Source organism: Charadrius vociferus, unplaced genomic scaffold, assembly GCF_000708025.1.
Source record: "Charadrius vociferus isolate BGI_N301 unplaced genomic scaffold, ASM70802v2 scaffold467, whole genome shotgun sequence".
In the NCBI taxonomy this organism is placed as follows: Eukaryota; Metazoa; Chordata; class Aves; order Charadriiformes; family Charadriidae; genus Charadrius; species Charadrius vociferus.
This window is the reverse complement of record NW_009649309.1, coordinates 834,522-859,559: the sequence shown is the minus strand read 5'-3', so window position 1 is coordinate 859,559 and position 25,038 is coordinate 834,522. Positions and strand designations below refer to the sequence as shown.

At 47.2% G+C, this 25,038-nt stretch overlaps 1 protein-coding gene across 1 annotated transcript; it reads right to left on the bottom strand.

Moving 5' to 3' along the window:
* Positions 1-5,151: 5,151 nt before the first annotated feature.
* On the bottom strand, positions 5,152-21,908 carry PIDD1 (p53-induced death domain protein 1). The gene is made up of 15 exons (XM_009889359.1): positions 21,653-21,908; positions 19,502-19,915; positions 18,587-18,790; positions 17,690-17,744; positions 17,287-17,488; positions 16,094-16,222; positions 13,110-13,289; positions 12,319-12,466; positions 11,163-11,298; positions 10,781-10,931; positions 9,108-9,231; positions 7,814-7,932; positions 7,281-7,388; positions 6,126-6,331; positions 5,152-5,389 (listed from the first exon to the last, which is right to left on the bottom strand). Exons 1-15 carry the CDS (start codon positions 21,906-21,908, stop codon positions 5,152-5,154), a joined length of 2,670 nt encoding a protein of 889 aa, XP_009887661.1.
* Between the last annotated feature and the right edge of the window lie 3,130 nt (positions 21,909-25,038).

Here is a 25,038-nt window from a genome sequence, read left to right as displayed (position 1 = left end):
TTTTCAAGCTTAACTTGTCCAGGGTAGAAATCCCATCTCTCCCTTTGGGCAGTGCTCCCTGTTTGTTAAGGGTCACCACTGAAGTTCTCAATCCAGGAGTGAAACTCAGCCACATGGCTCCAAGGAGGTGTCCGGGCAACAGCTGCCTCCCACCCACGTAAGCATAGTCTCCCTTTACCCATAGGGCAACTTCAGCTTCAGGAGAAGCAGGAGTTGCAAATGTCTTGTCCTTTTAGAGAAAGCAAGTAGAGATGTCTGATCTGCCTCCTCTCCCTGCTTTGCTTCTCCACATACTTGCTTGCTGCTGTCTTACTCATCTCCTGCAGAAGAAAGGCAGCCCCAATGTCTCGCTCCTTCCATATGGGAATGCATTCAGCTTTCTGTACTCATTTACTTTTTAGAGCATCTTTTTTCCCACCAATTTAACCCATTCGTTTCTGAACACAACTTTTATATTTTGGCCTCAAACATCGCACAGCAATGAGTCAGCATTAGAACCATGCACAGTGGGGAAAAATGTACTTCCTTTTGCTCATTTGCAGGTGATGTTGGATTATTTCATTTGGTGCCACCTAGTTGAGAAACAGTGGATGGCAACCATCTATTCACAGTCTTCATCCTTTCCCAGGACGTGTAATACTCTGCTGTAAAAAGAATTAAAAACACTCTATAGTATTCATCTCTGAGCATCCCTCCTGCCCCTTGCACATTTTCCAGTTCCACTATCTCCTGTCTGGAAAAGACAAGGACTACACTGGTGTTCAGTGAGCAAACCAAGTGGAAGGATCTTAGTCCCAGCCTCCCAAAGCAACCTTCTGCGTGGGTTCAACCTACAGACCTACTGCTAGGCAGGAAGGGTAGACATTAAATTTTCCACCATCATGGTGCCCGCCTGGTTTCTACATTTCCCAGTCACAGAGTTCCTTCAAGGTAGCTGAGAAGTGGAACAAGCATCAAGCTCTCCCCGTGGACTTTCAAGTCACACAGATTTACAGGAAAATAGTGCTTTAAGAACATACAGTTTATTTCTATGGATTTCAGGAAATGGACACACGCTTAATTGTAGCAAAGACTGTTTTCTTCATTTTAACAACATACAACCGATAAGCATGGTGGGCTCACTTTGAGGCAGCCCTGGGCTGGGGCTCTGGTGCACCAGCATCTGAAAACCAGCCCCACACCTTTCCAAGTGAATGCTACTCTTGGCTTTAAAGGCTGAAAGCATGCTGTGATCCTCCTTTTGGGGGAAAACAGTGATTTTAAGGACCATCAGATTTCCTTTCTCTTTTAAAAGCAACAGCAGCATGACATTGTTGAGTACGGACACTGTAGGGTACCAAACAGCAAGAAATCTTATCAATTGGCAGGATATGTTCTAATGCTCACTTAGCTTTGTATCAAGCTCGGTAGGTTCATGGCTGAACTATCCAGTCCTCAATGCACCACAGGTATCTCCTTTCCCTTATCAGGGCAATGCTATGGATGTGCTGAATTTTACAGTATTGTTGTCTGGCCACAGTAAACAGACAAACTGAACACAGCCCCTGCAGGCTCCCTCCCACCTTCATATTTCCTTCAGGTATTTTACTGGGAATTATACAGCATTTTACTGCCATGACCATGTAAACAGTTTAACACTCTGCAGGATATAGTCAGGCTTTGCCTCATGTTTTTTATAGAATTAATAAATGGATTTGAGATTTGCCTGAGTTTTAATTTCTCAGCAATTTCTTTTATTAATGTTTGCAGGGGCTGGAAGCACCTTACCTGAATATGTCTCCTGGCAGCTAGAGGACTGTCATGGTTAGCAAAACCTGGAAGCGGAGGGTGGTGTGTGGGAAACATACTGTTCACCTCCCAGTGCCACTTGGTCATTCTGCTGGAGGTCTTCAAGTTTATGAAGCAGAAATGTGTTATTAATTATGAAAATTAAAGACGTATAGATGTTACAGTCAAAAAAGAAGAAGAAAAAATGTTCCCACTTACAAACAATTTCTCCCTTTATTTTTAAATTTTTTTGTAAGGAGGCTTTTCCTGGTTGAAAATTATTCAGAGGAATTTTGGATGCATCAGGATTGTGCAAAATAAAAACCACAAAATCTGCTAGATCATCAGTAGGACACTGTAAGATGCCTAATAGGCACCAGGAGAAGCCAGATAGCTGGAAAGGGAAAAAGACTACTCCAGTATGTGATGAATTAATGAAAGGAGCCAGAAAGGAAAGCCATCTTTTGATTCAAAAGATAAATGCCACACTGGGGTTTGGGGTTTTTTTGCTGCTTCAACCATCTACTGCAACTGTAATCAGAGTTTCCTGGCCATAGCAACTACAGGCTTACAAACAAGTTACTGTGCCCCAGAGAGATTATTGATAAAGGCAACACACCTGGAAATAACATGCTTTCTGTTGACTCTCATCCAACGCAAATATTTGCTGCCAAGTCAGCTGAAGGAAAGAGCAGTCGGCCAGTTGCTCTGATTTCCAGCCAGCACCTCCGTATCCTCAGCTGGGTGCTTGCTTTGGTGTCACTTCAAGGATAAAACAAGATGCCAGCGAGGCGGCCCAGCCCAGCAACTACCACTCGGCAGTGAAAAACTGGAAATAATAATTGCCTGGGGTTGTTACTTAACTTTCCTTAAGTTATCGGCCCAAATCCTGAAGAGCTGTTCTACTGATGATACAGTCTAGGGTTTGGTATCTCCTGTCACCTGGCCTGGCTGTAGCCCGTACCTATAGTAACCTAAACACCTAGCACTAACCTCCCTCTCTCCAAGCTTGATCTATCTTTTATCTGGAAGAGCTGTAGTTCTGCGGATGACTGGATGAGCCCTCCATAGAGTCCAGCCTACACAACCCTTATTTTGGCATTGCCTAACTCAGTTGTTGCCTGGCTGTCACAGACAGAAAGCTAAGTGCAGCGTAGCTTCCTCCCATTCTAGCTGTGGATGCTACCTTATGCTACCTGTAGACTTCCTTAGCCTGCCTTTGCCTAGCCAAAATCCTCCTGCACCTTTGCCGGAGGCCAGGCTAAGCCCATGCACTGTCCCCTCCAGACTAGCCTTGTTGCTCCCTAGACCTGCTCCACCTGACCCCTAATCATACACTCAGCTTGTCAAACCCATGCCCTGAATGTTGTGTTTCCCAGCTTAGCCCCACTGTAGCAGTCAAGCTACAGGGATACTATTAATTCAATTGCAGACTGTCCTGTGCTTTGCAGCCAGCAATACCCAAACAAGAGCTCTCCTCCCATTTCTGTGCAGCACGGCAAACCTCACCCATGTCATTCTGCCAGCAGGTTTAAAGGGACCTGGCTTTAACACCTCAAGGCATTTATGGATTAGTAGATCATGCTGTGAAATAGTTAAGTTCTTATTTTATTTCCAGTGAGAGCAATATGCCCAAATGCATTTCTCCAAAACTGGAGGAAAGAACAAATACCTTGTTGATATACATCAAAATTACAGACAAGAACATGCGACACAGACTACCATAGAAAATGCACATTCAAAAGAGAACTGCTGACCTGAACCCAACATGAGATTTGAGGGGCAGCATGGCCTAAGAAATCAGATCTGAGGAAGTCCCTAGGTCTAAGACAACAACACAAGTCTGCAGGTCCTTGTCCAGTGCTCCGGACTGGACACTAATCACTCCATGAGATGTTAGAATGGCCTTAAAAAAAAAAAAAAAAAAAGCAGAATGATTTTATGCCTCTCTTTCAATAGTACTGATGGCAGATCTGACACACAGCATCAGGGAAACCAGCAAAGATTCTCAACAGGGGGAAGAAAACACCAGGATTTCTCAGACCTGCAGCTCCAGGTTGACTTTGGGTGTTGCAACCTGGCATTTTTATACAGAATTCTGTTTTTCAGACTGAGAACAGCCCTTTAAATACTGCTTAGAGAGTGGGATATGCTGAATCCAAACCTGTCTTGAAAGAGTTGAATTTATGTAGATGACGGTAGTCTTTCAAAAAGCTTGCATGAAATTTGCCACTGTCATTACTCAAGGTGGGCAACAGGAAAAGAAGGGCACCAGTAGTCAATGACCGAGCAGTTAAAAACCAGTAAGCACTTCCAGCCTTATTCAAATTGTTCAGACTGCAAAACCGGGAGATTAGCTCAGCACAGTTCATGCCAATCCCACAGCAGTACCTATGTCACAGCTGGTCAAACCAGTTTTTAAAATGCAAATTTAAGTCATACTTTTCACTAAACTTCACGAGGGGTCACACCTTCACTACTACATGGGCATATTTCACTGGGAGGATGTGAGGAATATCCCTTTGACACTGCAATTTTGAAACTGAAATTTTACTTTCACTTAAATTAGAGTCTCTCCCAGAAAAGCAGGGTTATGGATTTTTACTTATTTGTAAAATAAAACTGGAAATCTGTCAAAGACTGGCAGTGTGTAGGTCTCATCTAAAAAGCCTGGCAGGTGCAGCAGCCCAGGGACAATGTGAAATTTTATTTGCTCCAAAATAGCTTTTGGAGCAAAACAAAAAAAACAAATTTTGCTACAAATTAGTTTCTTTTCTCCACGAATACTTAGGTTTTGTTTTGGGCCTGAGGGAACTGGAAGAGATTTGGCAGAAAATAGAAAACATTTGCATGGGGAATACAGTTCACATTTTCATGTAAGCAAAACACATCATTAACAGAAATAGCTGAACACCCCCCAATGCACCACAGGCCTTCATAACACGACTGCACCTCCACTTTCCATCAAGCACTGGAGCACAAACGGACTCAAATGCTCACACTCAATGTTTCCAGCAGAACACAGTTTCAGGAATAAGTTATAAATAAATATACATAACATAAGCATTAATTCATTAAAGGCTACTTTAGCCACTACTCAACTGACAGACACTTCAGTCTGAATTTCTCCATGTTTCTGAAATCTTAAGCTCAAAGTCAAGAAGCGGAATTACAGAAAAGGCTCATAAATGCACTCCAAACTGCCTGGGATTGGCAGAAGTGGCATGTAAGTGATCCAAGACAGCTAGGTAGTCTGCTCACAAGTAAATCAACATCCAGCTCTTCGGGACAACACTGGCCCTTGAGTTAAGAGCAGCCCCAAGACATTGTCACACTGGGTACGCAGAGGGACCACAAATGAAACCCAGTTCTTTGCTCTAGGTGCTACATCATAGCTATTGCAGAGTCCTCTGTGCTGCTCTCCTGCTCCAAGCCCACTCGACGGATGGAGTCCCTGTATTTCTGCCGTCCCAGCTCAATGATGGTTTCGACCTCATCAGCGATGTCCTGGCGGCCACTCTCTTTCATGGCTGTAATCAACTTGCTCACACAGTCAGGATCCTCCGAGTTTTGCTGAGCCCATGAGAAAAGCATGTCCAGGATCTGCTTATCAAGGTCCTCTCTGAAAAAAGGCGGAAGCACAGAAGTAATCAACACACTCACCTGACTGGCAACCTAAACAGGCCTTACCTGAGTCCTAGCCTGTGACTGGAGCACCAAAGAAGCCATCCAGACACACAAAGCACTCATCGAGCCTGCCTTTTCCCCACCCATCATACAGGAGTTGCAGTTCCTGCACTAAAATCTCTCTAGAAATTTTTTTCCTAGTGGAAATATCAAATTAAAGCATTCTGCTTTTGAATGTAAATTCTCCATGGGAACAGTAGTTTGGTCATAACAAGTCTCATTCTCTCCTACTGCTCTGGCTTTTTGGTCAGACCACACGTCCCATGACATACCACAAGCTCTTTTAGAATAAAGATGATATTCACAATTAATGCCATAGACCACTGCTCATTGTCAGAGATGGAGTCTGGCCAGGAATCCAGATCACAGAACAAAACAGGAATGTGACTCATCTGAACTACAAAGCTCATCAGGTTTGTTATTTCCCAATTTTGTTTTTCGAACATAAAGCTTTGTTTTATAATGGCAAGAGAAAATAATCAGTTTTCCATTAAAAAAGGTAATGTTTTGAGAAGAACCATTAGTCAACCCATCTTCTACGCAGTGAAACAATTCCAGTGGGAAAACTTTCAACCAGCCAAGCATTCATTTATACTATTACACTGCAGACAGACAGACAGACAGATAGATAGATATAATGCATCGCTGTTCATCACTGTGTCCTATCTTACCTGTTATTGTATCCTATGCGCTCAATCTGCTGATATGTCAAGCCCAGGTTCAGGCCGATGGTCTGCCAGTCAGCTCCCACACGCCTGGCAATGCTCAGCAGGTTTGCCTGTGTCAGGTAGCCAGTCTCGGCATTGCCCAGGTTCAAGGGAGGGAAGGAGAAACCATTCAGGGGACCAGGGTTCTCACCCCAGCGGGGTTTCAATCGCTGTGTCACAGAGAAGAGAGAGAGAGAACATGATAAACAAATTGTTTTTGTAGAGGACGGTGTCTCGCCATTCAGTCTCCACATTGAATCTCCTTCCTCCTCCTGGTGAGGAAGGAAGACTGTGGGGCTGAAGAGTCAGGCTGTAAGAAGCAAGGAGCACTCACACTGCAATGACCAGCAATGCTCACTGCCTCTGAAAATTATCAAATCACAGTGTTCATAGTCATAGCTCACACTGGAAATTTCCTTTCTTGTCTTTACAGAGCATTTTTCAATGAACCATCTCCCCAAAGTATATTTGCCTCAGCTGTAAGACAGCACTTAGTCTAGATTTGTATTTGACGTTGCATGTGTCAGACAGGGATGTGAGATCATGGCACATGATCTGAAGGGAAGCATTCAGCCTACAAAGGTATTTATTGTTTTAAGCTTCTCAAAAATCAATTAAATTCCATAAGCAAAAGTTGCACTTCTGACTGTAACATATAGCCTAGCCTTTAAAGGCCAGTGGCTCACACCAGAATATTTATACTCAATGCCTGTATTCAAATCCAGTCTAACTACCTCATCCTAGACCTTTCTTTTTTCCTGCTGTGTGAGCTGTGTGACTAAGAAATTTATAAACAAAGCAGACACTTAATTACAGCGAGCTTCCTCCTGTTCTACATCCCTTATGCATTCAAAGGATCCACCCTCTCTGACCACCCATCCAACAAGCCTATTCTTGACAGGCAAGACAAGCAGGAGACCACTCCCAGCTATTCATGTCTCTCTTTTCAGAAGAGCTCACCAGGAGTGGGAAATCTCCACCATAACATGGTTGGGCAGCTCTCTCTTGCAGTCATTCATTGCTTCTGTTCTCATGGAGGAAGACAAAACTAGCTGAGCAGGAAGGCCATGCTCTTACCCCATCTAGATTAATTTTTCAGTGGGAGACAAAACAACTCACCGGTAATTTGATGGGCAGAGTAGCGAGCCAGAGGGAGTCTGGTCCTTTCCTCCTCCTGCTGGCATCTTCAGGGATGCTCTCGGGAACTGCCCCTCGGTAGAAAGAGACCTTTACAAACAGAAAGCATACAGTGAAGCTCAAATTTAAGCATAGTGGCCAAGCCTGTTTGCACCCCGTCTTTTCTGTCTGGAAAAGAATTAATTCAGCATTTCTCACCTATCCCAGTCCATAAATACAGCCTCTCAATTAGGTGCAACTGGGAGGAGCACTGAGGTTCTGCCATAAAGGCTGGACTCACTGCGAACTTCCCAAGAGTTAATGACAGGAATGTAAGTCAGAGAGCTAAGTGATGAGTGATCCTTCCAGACTACTCTTCTTGTTTATTCAGGGTTTAGTCAGTGAAATGCGAAGTCAAGGGAAAGACAGGTGGAAAAGAGTCATGGCCGGTGCTCAGAGATTATTATGAGGAACACTGTAAAAGCAATGACGATGATGAAGGAGGAAACAAAAAGTCAGCATAACTCGTTGCTCACCTGGCCTTTTACAGCTTGGCCTTTCCTGTCTACAGGGGAGGTCACGTAGATTTCCTTCATGTTCTTCAAGTGGGAGTAAAAAATAAACGAGAGACGTCCATCCACACAGTCAGGGCGATCTGGGCAGAGAAGCAGCAAACACTCAACTTGTGCAGAAAAGTGTGCAGCCTTTCAAGCCTGGCCAATAGCCCATCATCCACTACCAGCCTCGATGCTACTATCTACTCCTTTTACTCATGCCTGAAAGAACTCTAACCCCGCTTCTTCGCTTGGTGACACCAGAAAGCAGAAAACACTGGTTGTGGAGAAAGAGGGTGCTACAGGTGAAAAAGGAGAATGGCCACAAGGTGGAGATCAAGTTCAAGAATGGAAGGCAAGGCAGGGCAAGATATTAATGGAGTAAAGTCCATCCTTGGCACTTCCCTCCCATCCTTGGTTCATTCTACCCCTTCGAGGGTAGCATCCTGTAATGCACAAAAACAGGTCACTTATCTCTTCACCATTTCTGCAGTGGTGCAGAAATAGGAATAGAGCTAAAGGGAAAAAAATATAATCAGGTACAACATTCGTGTATGTAATCTTCTAGAAATTAAGTTAGAGTCCAGCCTAAATCAGAACAGAGGGATAGACTCTGGCCTCATGAAGTCCACTGAAAGACCAGTGCACTTTATTATTCTTCATAGAGTTGCACTTAATTTACACCAAAGAAACTGAGCTGTACATTCAGGTTTTGCAGAAAATGGCTCAGTCTGCAGCTGTAACAGGTCCAAACACATTGGGGCATAAAACATCATTTTGAGTTTTGGTCCTGCTCCAACTTTCCTTCTCTTCTAATGGCTCCACTAGGGGGAATTCTTTGCTCTGGATTATTTCAGAAATACCTTCTGAAAAAAAAAAAAATAATCTTTATACATGTCTCAGAAATGGGCATCATTAATTAGATCACCATAGGCATTCCAGTGTGGTGTCTAAGATGCCAGGAAAAGGGCACAGCTGGCTGCAGAAGCAGATCAGTCATAAAATAAACAAACCTGGCTATTGCCCTCTGCAGGCTACAACTGCACGAGAGGAAACAAAGGCCTGCAAACCACACTTTCATAGGGAAAAGTAGACACAAAAGTTGTGTGACCAGAGAATGCAACAAGTTCAGTGTCCATGGGCCAACTGCTATGAGTACTGGGCAAGCTAGAGACAGAGAGGAATGCCATGGAGGAGTACAGTCCCCAGCAGAAACACGCCTAGGGCTGGAGAAGCACAAGAGGTAGGAGCAGAAATGAGCCCAGTACTACTATACCCATATCGATGCTGATGCCTCGCTCAAAAGCTGCAAAAAATTGCTCGCCCTCAAACATCTCCACGATATCAGATGGCTCAGGCCCTCGATAGCGGTCCTGCAGCTTCTTCAGCACTGGGTCAACCTGACAAGGATGACAACACAGGACCTTATGTTTGGTCTGAAGCACGACTGTCCCCTGACCCATGTCCCTACCCCCATGATGTTTCTCTCACTCACCTTCAACAGGGAAAGTCCATTTTAGATGGAAAGGATGAAAACAAATAAACAAACGCCCCCCACCCCCTTTATCCCAGGTACACTGACTACAGACAAGGAAGTGGTGCTCTGAATTTTGTGCTTTCCCTATTTCTCTTCTCAAGTAAAAAGCAGAAAAACCTATGTGAACTAACAAAGATAGGCCATCCCAAAGCTGCCATTAAAAAAGCATTTTCAGCAATGTCTCCATCTTTTTAACAGGTCAGTAACCTTCAAATTAGGGAGGGATTTACTTGCTACCTTATCCCCCTCACAGCATGCCATTAAAAGACATTTTCTCTGCAAAAAGTCATGTGCTACAACAGTGTACAGCTGAGGACACCAGAAAGCTAATTTTGGCTTTGCAGCCTGTGATCACACTGTCAGAGCTGGGGTCTCAGAAGCAGTGCAAGAATCAGCCTAGAGCTGAGGTGTCTATTCTTCTTTTTATTTGTAACAGTCAACCTCCTCTTTCACCCCTGGCAGAAACACAGACACCCCCGAACCCCAATCTCCCTGTGAGTGCCATTGCCGCTTCCTCTGAAAACAGTTTTAGCCCAGAACCCAAGATATAAAGAATCCTTACAGATGTTTATGCCAACAGGTCATTTCAATACAGGAGAACAAATAAAGAAAAAAAGGAGCAACTAGACCAGGGGATTATGCAGAGCTGGATACACAGTCCAGTTCTGGCAGTCTGATAAAATAACCCTCACCTCATTGAGCTGCACTGTCAATCAAGGTACATGGTCTACAAACACAGATGCACGCTTACTTTGCTAACATCTGAAGCAACACTGCTGAGGGCTGATACCCCTAGGGTAGGGCAGAAGCGGCAGAAGAGAATACATGAGCACTTCCTTCCCATCTCCTTCAGTACAAAGTTAGCCAGATTAGCTCAAACTAATAGCATAAACTAACCTGATGTTGCACCAAAGCAGATTAAGAAGGGCTCATATGTTCTGTTCCACTGCTTGAACAGTAAAGAGCAAGGAACACTGGGAAGAGTACCATTTCTAACCACTCCAGCTGAAACCAAAGCAGTGCTTCTCTGCACACTACTAGCCCATGTCAGACAAGTGACATGTTAACTGTGTAATATTTTTGACTAAAGTTTAAGCCAACATGTTTCGCCTCATATTTGCCAGCATGCATATGGCCAGTTACTGTGACTTGGCTCATTTTAGCAGCCTAGTCCTCAAGGTTCACAGGGGAGGAAATCACTACATGGCATCCACTGCTGCATAGAATGAGTTTTCCTTCTTCCCCCTGCTCCCAGTGAGCCAGTATCACACTACCACCACAGTGTGGTGACAACGTAACTCAGCCAGGACCCCGGGGCAGTGAACAGGACCATTTGGTGCACTGCTGCCCTTACATCCTACAAAGGGAAGCCCAAGAAGCTCAGGAGCAAGGCAATGCAACCCAGATCAGACCTTGTGCTTGGGGACACACTGCAGCAGGACTTGCTCGGGGTCCTTCTTCCTCTGCAGAGCAATGAAGTTCACTTGGTACATACGGAGTCGCTCATAGACTTTCTTGGCAATGCCTCCAATGTAGGTCTTGGTGGTATACCACAGCCAGTACCTGGCAGACAAGGAATTAAGAAAAAGGAGAGATCCTGCCTAGGAAAAGAAGCCAGTGTCACACCCACAAGATGGTAAAAAGTAATGGGTAGAGATGAAGAGCTAAGCTGGGCCTGACTTGCAAAGGGAAAAGGGAACAGGCAGGGTTAATGGCATGACTGCTGGTCAGAATGTGGGAAGGGCAAGGCAGAGGAACATCCCTTCTTTTCCTCAGGATGAATTCTGCACTTACCAGGAGAAGTGGGTGACTTCAAACACTGCATAAAGATGGGTGAATTCCAGCACCACCTGACTGGTAATGTCATCCCAGGTTTGGCCCTCCAGGTCGCCATGGAGAAGATGCAGCCTTGACCGATCCAAATTTAGCCCTAAAGATAACAACAATCAAGAGATGTTATATGTAGCAGAAGCCTTTATTTATGGCTTTACAAACCCAGCCACAGTTTGGGGTGACTCAGTTTTTAAAAGACCCAAATTGAGGCTCTGAGCCTTCTCTTCAGCATCCAGGACTGAACTTTGGTAAAAGAAGAGCAGCAATAAACGGATGAAGCTACTCCAATGCTTCAGGATGTTCTGGCAGAATATGCAGACTTAAACTGATAGTGTGCTGATTTCCACCAACAGATTCATTAGACAATTACCATCACCAATATCTAGGGTTATTAATTAAGTTCTGTCTCTTTCTAAATGTTCATCCCACAGACTTTTCAATCCTGATGTACAAATCCGACATACAAATACCAGCATTACAATGAAGGCCAAGCCACACCCAAAAAGATTTTACTTCTTCACAAGAGAGCCAGGAAAGGTCAAAGAAAATAGGAATTAGGAGACACAGTGTAGTCAGCATGCAAACAGAGGATCCCTAGCAAGGTTGAGGCTGTTTATAGCAGTATTCAGAGTGGGAGATGGCTTAATGTATGATCATACACTTTTAACTGCAGTGGCTAAGCACCTAGTTCAAGTAAGAGAGAAGGCAGACCCCTGAAGGCAGCAACTTCATTACCTGCTTCAAGCTATTCCCAATCATGAATGAAAACCCTTTTAAAATGCATCTCCTCAGTTGGCAGGCGTGCCCTTCCAACCCATCATACCAAACCCAGCAGTCTAAATACATGTGCAGTTTAGCAGAGAAATCCATTTTCCAAAGCCATTCTCCCAGCTTGTGTTGCTGGTCTGTGAAGCCCAGCACTGGTCTGCTGGAGCTCAACAACCTCCAGCTCCCACAACCCTGCACCACCACTCACTCAGCAGACACTCCTTGCTGTTCCTGCAGGAGAAGCAGCAAGCTTTATTACTAACAGCAGAGGCAAACAAAATTCCCAGATTGCCATTTGTGGTTTTCCATATATGGCGTTTCTCTTTGCCAATTTTGGGAATAAACTGACCTGTGACCCCGGGCGGGAGGGGCAGCTGAATTCTCACTGGCCTGAGAAAATCAACCAGGGAGTCCTGGGAGAGGCAGAGCAGGGGACTGGCTCTGCACTCTGCATTGGCCGTGATTCCCTCTATCTCTTCTGCAGAGACCGGCAGCACCTGGAAGTGGAAGACAGCACGGTGAGCAGAGCAGTCAGGCACCTAAATTCCCGCATTGCTCACTGAATTCCCCCAGCATGCAGCAGACAAATGCTGCTCTTGGCTTAGTGCCTGGTGAGAAATGGAAGTACAGTGAACTCTGGCTAAAGTCTGCTCTGATACTGGTGTCAACCTGACAAGCTGGGACAGAACAAGGTATTACATAGCACTTAGCACCATCTAGCAACGCAGAACAATTAATTTTAGTGGGGTGACTTTAACATTAGATCCACATAAATAATCCCTCCCCCACCAATCTCACTCACCGAGCTGTTCTGCCAGGCTCAGTACGTTTTGCAAGGGAACAACAGGCAAAATATCCTTGTGTTCCATTCACAGCAGCTACCCGATGATCTGCCAGAGGGAGCACTGTCAGAGCTGCGAGGAGATCCCTATCCCACACAGGGCAGCTTGGAGCACAACCCTTTTTGCAGGCAGGAAAGCTAAGACAGAAGGTGATCTGAGATGGGTCAGCCCATGAAGCATCCGTGTCAGACACAAATTACGCTAGGGTGTACATCTCACCTTTGGCTACCCTCCTTGGCATGGGAAAACAGCTGCATTAGGGGTTACCAAAGCTTTTTTTATTTAAAAGCATGCATACCTGCAGCTTGACACTGCGAGTCTCTTCAGTGACTCCAGGAGGAAAGGTCACTTTGATGTTTGGATCCACGCTAGAAAAGAGCAATGTGCCCTCTGTTGGCACTTTGCATTCATTTTGCACAAGTCGAGACACAACGAGGAACCAAGAGAAGTGAAGGACACTACAGTGAGCCACATGCTTCTGTAACAGAAGACAGGGAAGAATCATAGAATGGTTTGGGTTGGAAGGGACCTTGAAGATCATCTAGTTCCAACCGCCCTGCCATGGGCAGGGACACCTTCCACTAGACCAGGTTGCTCAAAGCCCCACCCAACCTGGCCTTGAGCACTTCTAGGAATGGGGCATCCACAACTTCTCCAGGCAACCTGTTCCAGTGTCTCCCCACCTTACAGGAAAGATTTTCTTCCTAATATCTAATCTAAATCTACCCTCTTTCAGTTTAAAACTGTTACCCCTCGTCCTGTCACTACTCTGCCTGATAAAGAGTCCCTCCCCATCTTTCCTGTAGGCTCCCTTTAGGTACCGGAAGGCCGCTATAAGGTCTCCCCAGAGCATTCTCTTCTCCAGGCTGAACAACTGTTGAAGGAGAGTATGGGAAGACCCTCCCTTCTGAGTTGTGAGGTTCAGACTGGACCCCCTTGCTTTCTAAACTCCCTCTTAGACAGGAGTCTAGGTGCTGCTGGATCCAGTCTTAGCCTCCAACAGTAGAAAAAAAGAGTTCGGACCCTAGGTTCTGTCACAGAGTCAGTTGAATGCATCTTGTGCTGGGTGCCTCTGAACTCTCTCAGCCTGTCCTCATAGGAGAGGTGCTCCAGCCCTCTGATCATCTTCATGGCCCTCCTCTGGACTTGCTCCAACAGGTCCATATCCTTCTTGTGTTTGGAGCCCCAGAACTGGATGCAGTACTCCAGGTGGGGTCTCACCAGAGCAGACTAGAGGAGAGAATCACCCCCCTCGACCTGCTGGCCGTGCTTCTTTTGATGCAGCCCAGGATACAGTTGGCCTTCTGGGCTTCAGGCACACATTGCCGGGTCACATTGAGCTTCTCATCAACCAACACCACCAAGTCCTTCTAGTCAGGGCTGCTCTCAATCCATTCTCTACCCAGACTGTATCTGTGCTTGGGATTGCCCCAACCCAGATGCAGCACCTTGCACTTGGCCTTGTTGAACTGCATGAGGTTTGCATGGGCCCACCCCTCAAGCCTGTCCAGGTCCCTCTGGATGGTATCCCTTCCCTCCAGCATGTCGACCACACCACACAGCTTGGTGTCGTTGGTAAACTTGCTGAGGGTGCAGTCAATCCAACTGTCCATATCATCGACAAAGATGTTAAACAGCACTGGTCCCAGTACCGACCCCTGAGGAACTCCACTCATCACTGGTCTCCACTTGGACATCGAGCTGTTGACTGCAACTCTTTGAGTGTGACCATCCAGCCAATTCCTTATCCACTGGGTGGTCCATCCATCACATCCATGTCTCTCCAATTCAGAGACAAGGATGTTCTGTGGGACAGTGTCAAATGCTTTGCACAAGTCCAGGTAGATGATGTCAGTTGCTCTTCTCTTATCCACCAACACTGGAACCCCGTTATAGAAGGCTACCAAATTCGTCAGGCACGATTTGCCCTTAATAGAGCCACGTTGGCTATCACCAATCACGTCCTTAGTTTCCAGGTGCCTTAGCAGAGTTTCCAGGAGGATCTGCTCCATGATCTTGCTGGGCACAGAGGAGAGACTGACTGGCCTGTAGTTCACAGGTCTTCTTCTTTTCCCTTTCTAAAAATAGGGGTTATGTTTCCCCTTTCCAGTCAGCGTGAACTTCACCAGGCTGCCATGACTTCTCAAATATGATGGATAGTGGCTTAGCAACTTCATCCGCCAGTTCCCTCAGGACCCATGGATGCAACTCAGCAGGTCCCATGGATTTGTGCACCTTCAGGTTCCTTAGGTGGCCTCAAACCTGATCTTATTCTACAGTGGGCAGTTCTTCATTCTCCCAGTCCTTGCCTTTGCCTTCTGTGACTTTGGCGGTGTGGCTAGAGCACTTGTTGATGAAAATTGAGGCAAAAATGTTATTGAGTACCTCACCGTTCTCCATATCCCGGGTAACCAGGTCTCCCATTTCCTTCCGGAGAGGGCCCACATTTTCCCTAGTCTTTCATCACTTACGTACCTGTAGAAGTTTTTCCTGTTGCCCTCGATGTACCCTGGCCAGACTTAACTCTATCAGGGCTTTAGCTTTCCTAACCTGATCGCTGGCTGCTCGGACAATTTCTCTATATTCCTCCCAGACTACCTGTCCTTGCTTCCACCCTCTGTAGGCCTCCTTTTTGTGTTTCAGCTCCTTGTTCATCCATGCAGGCCTCCTGGTGTTTTTGTCTGACTTCCTCTTTGTTGGGATGCATCACTCCTGAGCTTGGAGGAGGTGATCCTTGAATATTAACCAGCTTTTTTGGGCCCCTCTTCCCTCCATGGCTTTATCCTATGGTACTCTGCCAAGCAGAACCCTGAAGAGGCCAAAGTCTGCTCTCCAGAAGTCCGGGGCAATGACCTTACCGTGTGCCCTCCTCCCTGCCCCAAGGATCTTGAACTGCACCATTTCATGGTCACTGCAGCCAAGGCTGCCCTTGAGCTTCCCATTCCCCACCAGCCCCTCCTTGTTGGTAAGAATAAAGTCCAGCATAGCACCTCTCATAGAAGAGAAAACTTATTGCCATAGAACATAATGCAATAAAGGCAGCAAGATAAGTGCCAGTAACAGCCAAGCAGATGAAAGCACTAGAACAGGGATGAAGCATGGCAGGCTGCAACTCACCGTCAGGAGTCACACCTCCATGAATGAGGAAACCTGGAGCTGCCATTTTATAGCAGCTGGTCAAAGCAGCTCATGAGATGTTTCAAATGGGCTCACTCTTGGCTGGGTAAAACCAAAGAGGGGAACAGGAACAATGTGTGTCACTCATCATTCCAATCTGCTTACCTTTGATTTTCTCTTCTGCTCCACTCTTGTTCTCAGATCACTCCAGCTTTGCCCACTGAAGGTCCGAACTACCACCTCACGCTGGTGAAGGGTTTGAGGGGAAGCATATGGCATCCAGATCTGCACCTCCTGACAAAAAAGCATTCCCTTGAGACACCAATAGAAAGGATGAAAACAAGCCTACCTCTGCTCTGTGGCTTCCTTTGCAGACCAGAAGGGGGAGGGCGAAGCACGGCCTGTATGCAGGGAGTGGAGGAAGAGATAGGAACCCACTCTGTCCTGCAGCCTCCAGGGAGGTGACAACAGATGTTAGGTCCACTATGTAGTGTGACAGCAGGAAAAGTTCAGCAGCTTGTGGGCAGAACGGGCAAAACAACTTTTACAGTGAGTTGCTGTCAGCATGACAGGGCTGGTGGTGTAAGTACTCACCAGCTTGAATGAAAACCACAGTCACACTTTTAGGGAAGGATGTGAACCATTCTCCCTGCAGGCTAAGGCCAAATGATGGAACAGCACTTATCCTCTGGCACACGAGGGTTGTGAGTGAGGAAGGTTATAGCTCAGTTCAAGCAGGAGCAGTGGAAATGGCAAGAGCCAGACCAGCACAGTGCCAGAGAAGCTGACTGTGTCCTTTCTGAGTCTCCTATAAAGACAGGCTGAGACACATGGGGTTGTTCAGCCTGGAGAAGAGAAGGAAGACTTTATAGCGGCCTTCCAGTACCTAAAGGGGGCCTACAGGAAAGATGGGGAGGGACTCCCAATCAGGCAGAGTAGTGACAGGACGAGGGGTAACAGTTTTAAACTGAAAGAGGGTAGATTTAGATTAGATATTAGGAAGAAAATCTTTCCTGTAAGGTGGGGAGACACTGGAACAGGTTGCCCAGAGAAGTGGATGCCTCAACCCTGGAAGTGTTCAAGGCCAGGCTGGGTGGGGCTTTGAGCAACCTGGTCTAGTGGAAGGTGTCCCTGCCCATGGCAGGGCAGTTGGAACTAGATGATCTTCAAGGTCCCTTCCAACTTTAACCATTCTATGATACTTTGCAGCAGGGCTTCTTTGAAAGGCAGTCCTGCAGATACCTAAAAGCAGCAGTGATGTAGGTAGCTGCCTCAAAAGTCCTCAAAGACTCTCAGAAGACTCTGCCAAACTACTGCAGAGGCAGATTGATCAGAAGGTGGCCTGGATGTGTCCTCACCTGCTGGAATTTGACCCCATGAGGCTGCAGCTCCAGGACTCCACTCAGCAGGACATCATGGTGTCTCAGCTTTACCCACTGAGGGTCTGGTGCGAGGGTACGGAAGTAGATCCGTAGAGGGTCAGAGGCAGCCCCCGGTGGAAAGTAGAAATGGATGCCACATGCCAGGACCACTTTGCAGCCTTCAGAGGTGACAGTAAAGCTTCCAGAAGAAATGCATGAATATATGACACTGTGCAATTTCAGCCCTCCAAAAATCAACGGAAGAATCTCCTACTTTGTGTTTGACTGGCCTACTGAGGCCGTAAGCTCCTATACACACATGCAATACCCACCATGCACCAATCTTGTCTGGGACCTTGTTACACCGCTGTAATATAAGTTCTTAATAACAGAGGCTTACCTGCCCTCTCCTGATCCAAGGAATAGTCTTCGTAGCCCTCTGGCACTGGATTCATCTGCGGCAATAAGAAGGTTTGGAAAGGAGGACCAGACAGGTTACTTAAATCCGGGTAGACAAGAAAGGCTGAACTTGCATTTCAGTTTTGGCTTAATCCTAATCTGACAGAAGTCTCTAATGGAACCCTGCTCACACTGCAGCTGGCTTCAGATCAGGCAGCAGCAGGAGGACAGGAAGAGGCCTAGCGGTCCTAAGACACACTGGAAATGCTGACTCTCCCCCAAGAAAACTCAGAAGCAGGGAGAATTAGAAAATATTTTAATCTACCACCCCTGCAACTCTCAGGGCCATGTTTGATTGCCTGGGGCCACCCCTGGAAATCAGTGCTTGCTGTTGTGATCATCAGCACCATTGGGAAACTGTTCAGATTCCTGCTTATTCATCACCTTCTTGGACAAAGAGCTGCTCCTCTGCAGCCTGGGAACTACAGGAAAGCAGGAGGTAACTGCACAGCAGTTATTGCCTGCTGTGCTTCTAGCGTGAGCCACCACAGCCTTAGGGCCATGCAGCAAGTCCAAGAACAGGTGCTCACCTCTGCTGAAAAGCCTGGATCCCTTCAGGGGCCTCTCCTGGTCCATTTCCTGTGAATCCCATTTTCACTTCCACTGTAAAACCTTTCCTAGCAAGCCCAATTCCAGGGACCACTGAGCCCTTCAGACCGGGCTTGGGCTCATAAAAACAGAACTAGTACTGTTTTCCAGTTTTAATTATTCCAGACAAATAACTACCGATCTGATTCCACCCTGCTCGTCTTCTGTAATCCAAATACATCCACGCCATGCTGGGCTGAGTGAGAGAACAGCAGGGCAAAACCCACAGCAGCAGAACCCTTGCAATTACCGGCCTGCGGGGATGGCTCAGTTTCTCCTAAGGGATTGCCTCGGAGGTGCACAAATGGCGAGGTCTGGATCTCGGGGGGGACAGCACGGAGGCAATTGTTCTGCAGATCTAGTCTGGACAAGTTGGGCAGGCTGGCAAGCGAGGCAGGGACCGTCACCAGGAGATTGCTGTGAAGATGTAGCCGCCGCAGAGACTTCAAATTGGCTGCAGGTTAGAACAAGAAGTGACCCCCCATCCATGCTGTTAATTACATTGCACATCACCTCTAACTGCCCCCCGCCGCTCTCCTCATCACATGTACACACACACACACACTAAGGGAAAAGCACAAGAGCCCCAACATCTCTTTAGCTCACAAAATAAAGGGGTCTAGGGAATTAGCTGAGAGGCAATGCAGCCTCCTCTGTCCTCTGCTTTTCAGCATCCAGCTATGACTATGGATGTAAGATGGTTCTGTAACAGCATCAACAACAATCCTGGGCACAAAGTAATACAGCACCCAAGAGTCAGGAAGCTGGGCAGCAGAAGTCAAAGCCCCATTCTGTGGACTGGTCCACACTGGACAGCGCCATTTCAAACCCAGATTTGCATCCCATTAAACCCCAGTGCTTCTGTTTCTAGTCCCAGGCACTACCCAAAACCAGCCAGGCCAGATCCTCAGCTATTGTAAATTGTATTGAAATCTTAGCAGTCTTGCTGATCCACACAAGCAGAAAGCATGGTCCAGAGAGTCATTAATGCTCAAAGGGACTAAACCAAGCATGTTTCTTCTGGATATCCCTTCCATTTGGCTCTAATGTAGCAGATGGTTTGTGCTAACGACTCTGGGGACAGAGAACAAGGACCTCAGGGGTCCTAGACTGTACCAAAAGCTCGGAAAGCCCATGTCCTTCTTTTCCCCTAGAAAATACTTACCTAAGGAGTCTGGGATGCTCGATAAGCGATTCCCAGAGAGATCCAGCTCTGTGCAGTTGTGCAGATTCCCAACTTCTTCAGGGAGGAATTCCAAAGCATTTTCTGAGAGATCCAGGTCCTGTAGCACTGCCAGCTCCCCAATGCTCTGAGGCAAGTCCTTCAGCTGATTTTTCATAGCAGAGAAGAAAGTCAGATTGCTCAGAGAGCCGAAGTCCTCAGGGAGTGCCACCAGGCTGTTGTGGCTCACCAGGAGCACACGAAGGCTGGTGAGGTGGAGGATGCAACTGGGCAAAGTGGAGAGGCTGTTGAAGCTGAGATCCAAGTGGGTGAGACACCTCAGGTTCCCAATGTCTGATGGCAAGCTTGTCAAGGAGCCATGCTGACACAAACCAAACTCATCCCTGGCATGGCCACCTGGGTGTGGAGGGAAATGGAGGAAGAGGTCAATATGCTACAGGGCTACCTCACCAGCCTCACGTGAGACTCCTTAGCACAAAGGCCCAGAATATGGGGAGCTACTGATCACAATGAACAGCACTGATTACAAAGTACTCATAGAAAAGTGGGTTTTCTGCTTCTTGCCTCAGTTTCCTGCTCAGTGAAAGGGATATAATGATGAAGATCTGTTATGAAATCAAGAGATGCCACAGTCAACCAGTAGAGCTCTGCTAAACACATCTGGAGTTGAATCTCGGAGGGAGCCAGGCCACTCCACACATCTACCACCCTTCAGCACTGTAGCCCATATCCCTCCAAGCCTCCCACTCTCCTTCCCCACCAGCACTAGTGGCCAAACACAACACTTTAGGAACTAAGGAGACATTCCTCACTCTCTGGGCTTTTTCCATGCTGTTAAGGGATGAACAGGCCTGAGGACTGACAGGATCTGCCCTTGCAAGACTGTAGAGCAGATGTGAGGAAAGCAGTGAAAATGTGGGAAAAAAAAAAGCAGGCAAATCACTATTGTGTAGATTAGAAAGTGCAGAAAGGAAAGGATACAAGTCCTCCACCCCAGTCTATGACACTCAAACTGGAGAAGGGCTGAACCCACAGAAAGTTAAGTCGAGCAAACAAAAGGAAACTTCCAAAACTATCCATTTCTTCGTTTCCTACTCTCCCTCCACTGTTGTCTATTTGTATACACATACAGCAGAGGGCACCAAACATTTTTTATGCTGCATAACGGCGAAAAAATAGAACAATCAAACTAACAGACATACTGCACTTTGTACATAAGAAAATCTTAGTGAACTATATGATTGCACTTCAGGAAGCTCAGGGTGTGTATACATCTCACAAAACAAGCCTGATAAAAGATATTGCTGTTATCCTCCCCTTACTAAAGAGAGAAAAGACAAATGAGATTATGCACATGAGAAATATGTGGAAGATATAGAAACAAACCTCAATTTTTTCAGTTTTGAATTAGAACCCTGAATTCTGGCCACAAACTCTCCCTTTTTTCCCTCATTTATTTTTAAAATTCCACCTCCCCAAAAGCAAATGATTCAGTCTGATACAGAAATTATACCTCCTACAATAAAGAGATGAGAAATTCAAAGAATGATCTCATATTTATAGGTTATTACTATATTATTTATAGGTTATTACAGCTTCCCAAATTACATGCATGCCCTGAGTCATACTTTTGATAAAATGTTGAGCAGCTTCTTCTGGTCTGTCTTAAACTCTGCTAAACCTACGCTCAATGATACTAAGCAAGCATTAAGCTAGTATTGATTCAGATGGAAACGCAGCAGAAACAGCTCATTACATTCCCAAAAATAAAAGAGAGGCTGTACATTTACCAAAAAATCCAACACCTTTCAATCCCCCTCTCCTTGCATAACTGTACAAGAAATGCTGCTCTTCTAGAGGATGGCTACAGAAAATGTTGCAGCATCAACCCAACCAGACTCCAAAAACCGGTCTCCAAGCAGCTGTAGAAACAAAGGAATGAAATAAGAGTCTAGAAGCTCTATCTTGTTGAAATTTGCATGCAGCTCTAAACAAGGCTAAGAACCAAAGCTGTAGTAAAGGGCACTGGAACAAAACAATTCCAAGGGCAGTTTGTCCTGCAGATGTGGAAAGAAGGATAAAAAAAATAACTGAGCCTAGAAAAGCTGGATGCTGACAGGGCCAGGAATTTACCTTTGAGCACCAGGGATTTCAGGTGCTTCAGATGAGGAAGGATGCCCAGTGTGGTGCCAAGGACGCGATCATTGCTGCTGAGCCGGAGAAACTCTACCTGGACCACCTCTCCCCGTCGCCCCTTGAACAGTTGAAGGAACCGGCAGCAGCCGTCAGGATAAACATCCAGGTTCAGCCTGTTGTCTGCAAGGCAGGAGCCAGCAAGTGCAGTAGCCCCCTCCCTGCACTCGTCCCCGAGCCCCAGCAGCTCTGCCATCTTCTGCGTCTTGTCCACGGGCTCCGGACATGCTCTGACTTGCCAGGCAGGCAGGCACTGGCAGCACCACGAGGCAGCCGGGACAAGGAAGAGGAGGAAAGATGGCTCTGAAAGAGAACACAAGTGCATGATGAAGGCCTCCTGCCCCAACCCAGCATGGCTGGAAACAGTTTATAATCACAGCAAGAGGGCAGGAGAGATTACACGTGTGTTACTGATAGCTTTGTGGGCAGACAGCACGGAAATGCAGGGTGACGGATGCCACGGAGGCTTCTCCTCCAAGGGAAAACCTGAGTTTTTCCAGCTGACATCTTGGCGGGGAATGGAGCAATTACCCATCATCAGAAAAAATAGTAATATTAACTTTGAAAGAGATAAATGTAAACGCCTATGCTTTATATGGATTTCAAAGTGCCTTAGCAGGAAGATTTACAAGCAGAGGGGGAAACCAGGACAGGGAGAGCTGAGCCAGGAGCAGAGCCCAGAGGCTGCTTACAGGCTGTAATGGGTCCTCATCGAACCCAGTTGTGAAACTGGGTGCCAACGGGATAAAAGTGAGCATAGATGAAAACGGGCAAAGGGCAGCAGAGTAAACGTTGAAGGGCTAGGGAGGGGGTTAGAAAAGGCACATCCATGGCACAGAAGCACTGGACTGCATAGTGGGACTGGAGGTCTTGCAGATTTGCCTCCACAGGGATGCTCTAACGCAGCAAACCAGGCACAGAGCCATGGCTGGCTAGTTACCAGCTAGTCCTTGTTTCCTCCCCTCACAGCACCCTCCACAGATAAAGAGAAAGGGGGAAAGTAGATATCACACAGTGCACACTAAGAAGGATTTAAACCTAAAGGAGCAGAGGTGTGAAATTTATTAACTATTGCTCTGCTTTCTTAGTGTGAAAAAGCCTTCATTCACCTAGGACTTTCAAAATCAGCCACTATCATCCTAGCACACTGGTAGTGCAAAGATGAGCAGAGGCACCACACTGGTTTTTATACCAGTAGTCACATACTTCCAAGTCCCCCATTTCCTGTTCTTTCCACTTCCTTTATCATTTGCTACTCCTCCTGAGCTTGGCAATTAAACTACCTCAGAGTGTGACTATCAGGAGTTCTTTTTAAACCCAGTCATGGATGGACTAGGCAAATAGAAGTTTCTTTTGAATGAGTGATGCAGAACTACAAAATACTTGTAACAGCTTTAACGTCCAAGGTCAGCAGAAGCAAGCTAACGCCCCTGAAACACCCTGAGGAGCAGTGCTTTTTACTATTAACCTGTGGGACATGGCAGCACTGATGTTCCCAAGGCACAGTCTGAGGGGAGACATCACACCTGGCTCCCTGGAAGAGCAGAAACCTTTAGGACACATAAGGACAGGAAGAACAGGTAAATGGAAACTACTGCTTTAGTAAAAAGGTAAGTATTTCTTACAAAAAGGCTGTACATAACACACACAGAGCTCTCTTACAAATACGCGTAAGCAAAAAGACCATCTGCTATAGCTTTGTAAGGCTATTGATGGTGAAGGAATTAGAGGGCAGCTCTGAACTGGCCTGGCTGGAGAGGCTCGGAGACCATAAACACAGCTTCAGGCATGCATACAGGACACAGGCAGGCACCCTTGTGCCCGGGCACACTGGTATGCAAACGTACATATACACAATGTGCACACGCGTGCGCACACACACACACTCGCCCCGGACTGTCCTCACCTACCCAGCGGCCAGCTCCAGCAGCCCCAGGCCCCTGTTATCCCAGACCCCACAGGGCCCCTGAGCCAAGGCTCAGCCTCCAGGGACCCCCTTCCGGGAGGACTTAGAGCTGAGCAGCCAAGCCACCCACTCCGTGCCCCGCTGAGCACAGCCACGCTTTTCTCACCCCCTCCACACCTGGCCTCTGGCACACAAAACCTGGGTCCCGAAGCCTGGCCGTGCGCGGTTTGGCTCGGCTCAGCCCTGCACAGCTTGGCTCAGCTCAGGCACTTCCTGCAAAGTTTGCAGGCGAGCTACGCTGCCGGGGCGGGACAAGCCGGAGGAGGTGCCAGATGCAGCAGGACAAGGGGCAGGCGGCTCTGGGGAACCAGGCCCAGGCGTCCCACTGTCACGAAAATGTGACAAAATGAAGATTTTCCTAACACCACTACAGCCTCAGCACCCCAGCTGGTCCCACTGCAGTGACCCTGGGCTCAAACAGGAGCTCAGCCTGCAGGCAATTAGGAGGCACGGGCCGCTCCGGGTGTTGTGCTCATTCAATGCAAATTCAGGGAGAGAAATGTAGCAAGAGCTGGGGCTGCAAGCCCGGAAGGGCACAGGACTGGGTGCTGCAGAGCCTGCCCTGGGTCTGCCCAGAGCCATGGGGCTCTGCCATGGCTGGGCCTTTGATGCCCTGTGCGCTCTGGGAAGGCGCCTGCCTTCAGCTAGCTGTCTTGCAGCAAGGGATGCCATTTGGTCTAAGACCGCGTCCTGGCGAGGCCCCCCATTGCATTTGTGCTGCTCTCCATTTTGCTCAGAGGAGCAAAGCCATGTTTTTCTGTGAGTTTCCGGCTGGTGCCCCGATGCTGCGATACAGCAGTGATGGTGTGTTAATGCCCTGGCACAAGTGCCCCTTGCTCAAATTTTTCTTCCCCGCAGGGAGTAAACACTAACTGCTGACTGCATTGCTGAAGAACTTCCTCAGTTATAAAACTGGCAGCACCAGAGCTACCAAAGAAATGTAGAATGCCCTCACCCACACATGGGGGAGCCTCCAAGGAAGCAAAGCAGGGACAGAAAAAGCCTCCTCACAGCCCTGCAGCCGCAGTGATTCAAGTTTCTTCAAGTCCAGTGGATTTTGGCACAAAATGTTAACTTTTCACTTTTATTCACTTCCCTAATCCAGGAAGACATCAAGCGCGAGCAGTAGCTCCTGTAATCCCACCCGTTGGGTTTCTCCTCCCTCCCACGGAGAGCTTTTCCTCTGCGGAAAGACCTGCGCTTCCCGGGAGGCCAGGCACACCCCGTCAGGCAAGGCACGGCGGGCGGCGTCGCCCGACCCGCGTGGATGCTACAGTTTGAGGGGAAAAAAACCACAACAAAGCCCTAAAGACGGAAAACTAATTGCCGCGGCCTTATGCTGAGGCAGCAGCCTGTAACC

Coding starts and splice junctions, on each gene's coding strand:
- PIDD1 (XM_009889359.1), bottom strand. CDS start 21,908: ATGGCAGAGCTGCTGGGGCTCGGGGACGAGTGCAGGGAGGGGGCTACT. Junction 16,223..17,286: donor ATGGGGTCAAATTCCAGCAG/GTGAGGACACAT, acceptor CTTTTTTGTCAG/GAGGTGCAGATCTGGATGCC. Junction 6,332..7,280: donor CTCTGCCCATCAAATTACCG/GTGAGTTGTTTT, acceptor TCTGTGACACAG/CGATTGAAACCCCGCTGGGG.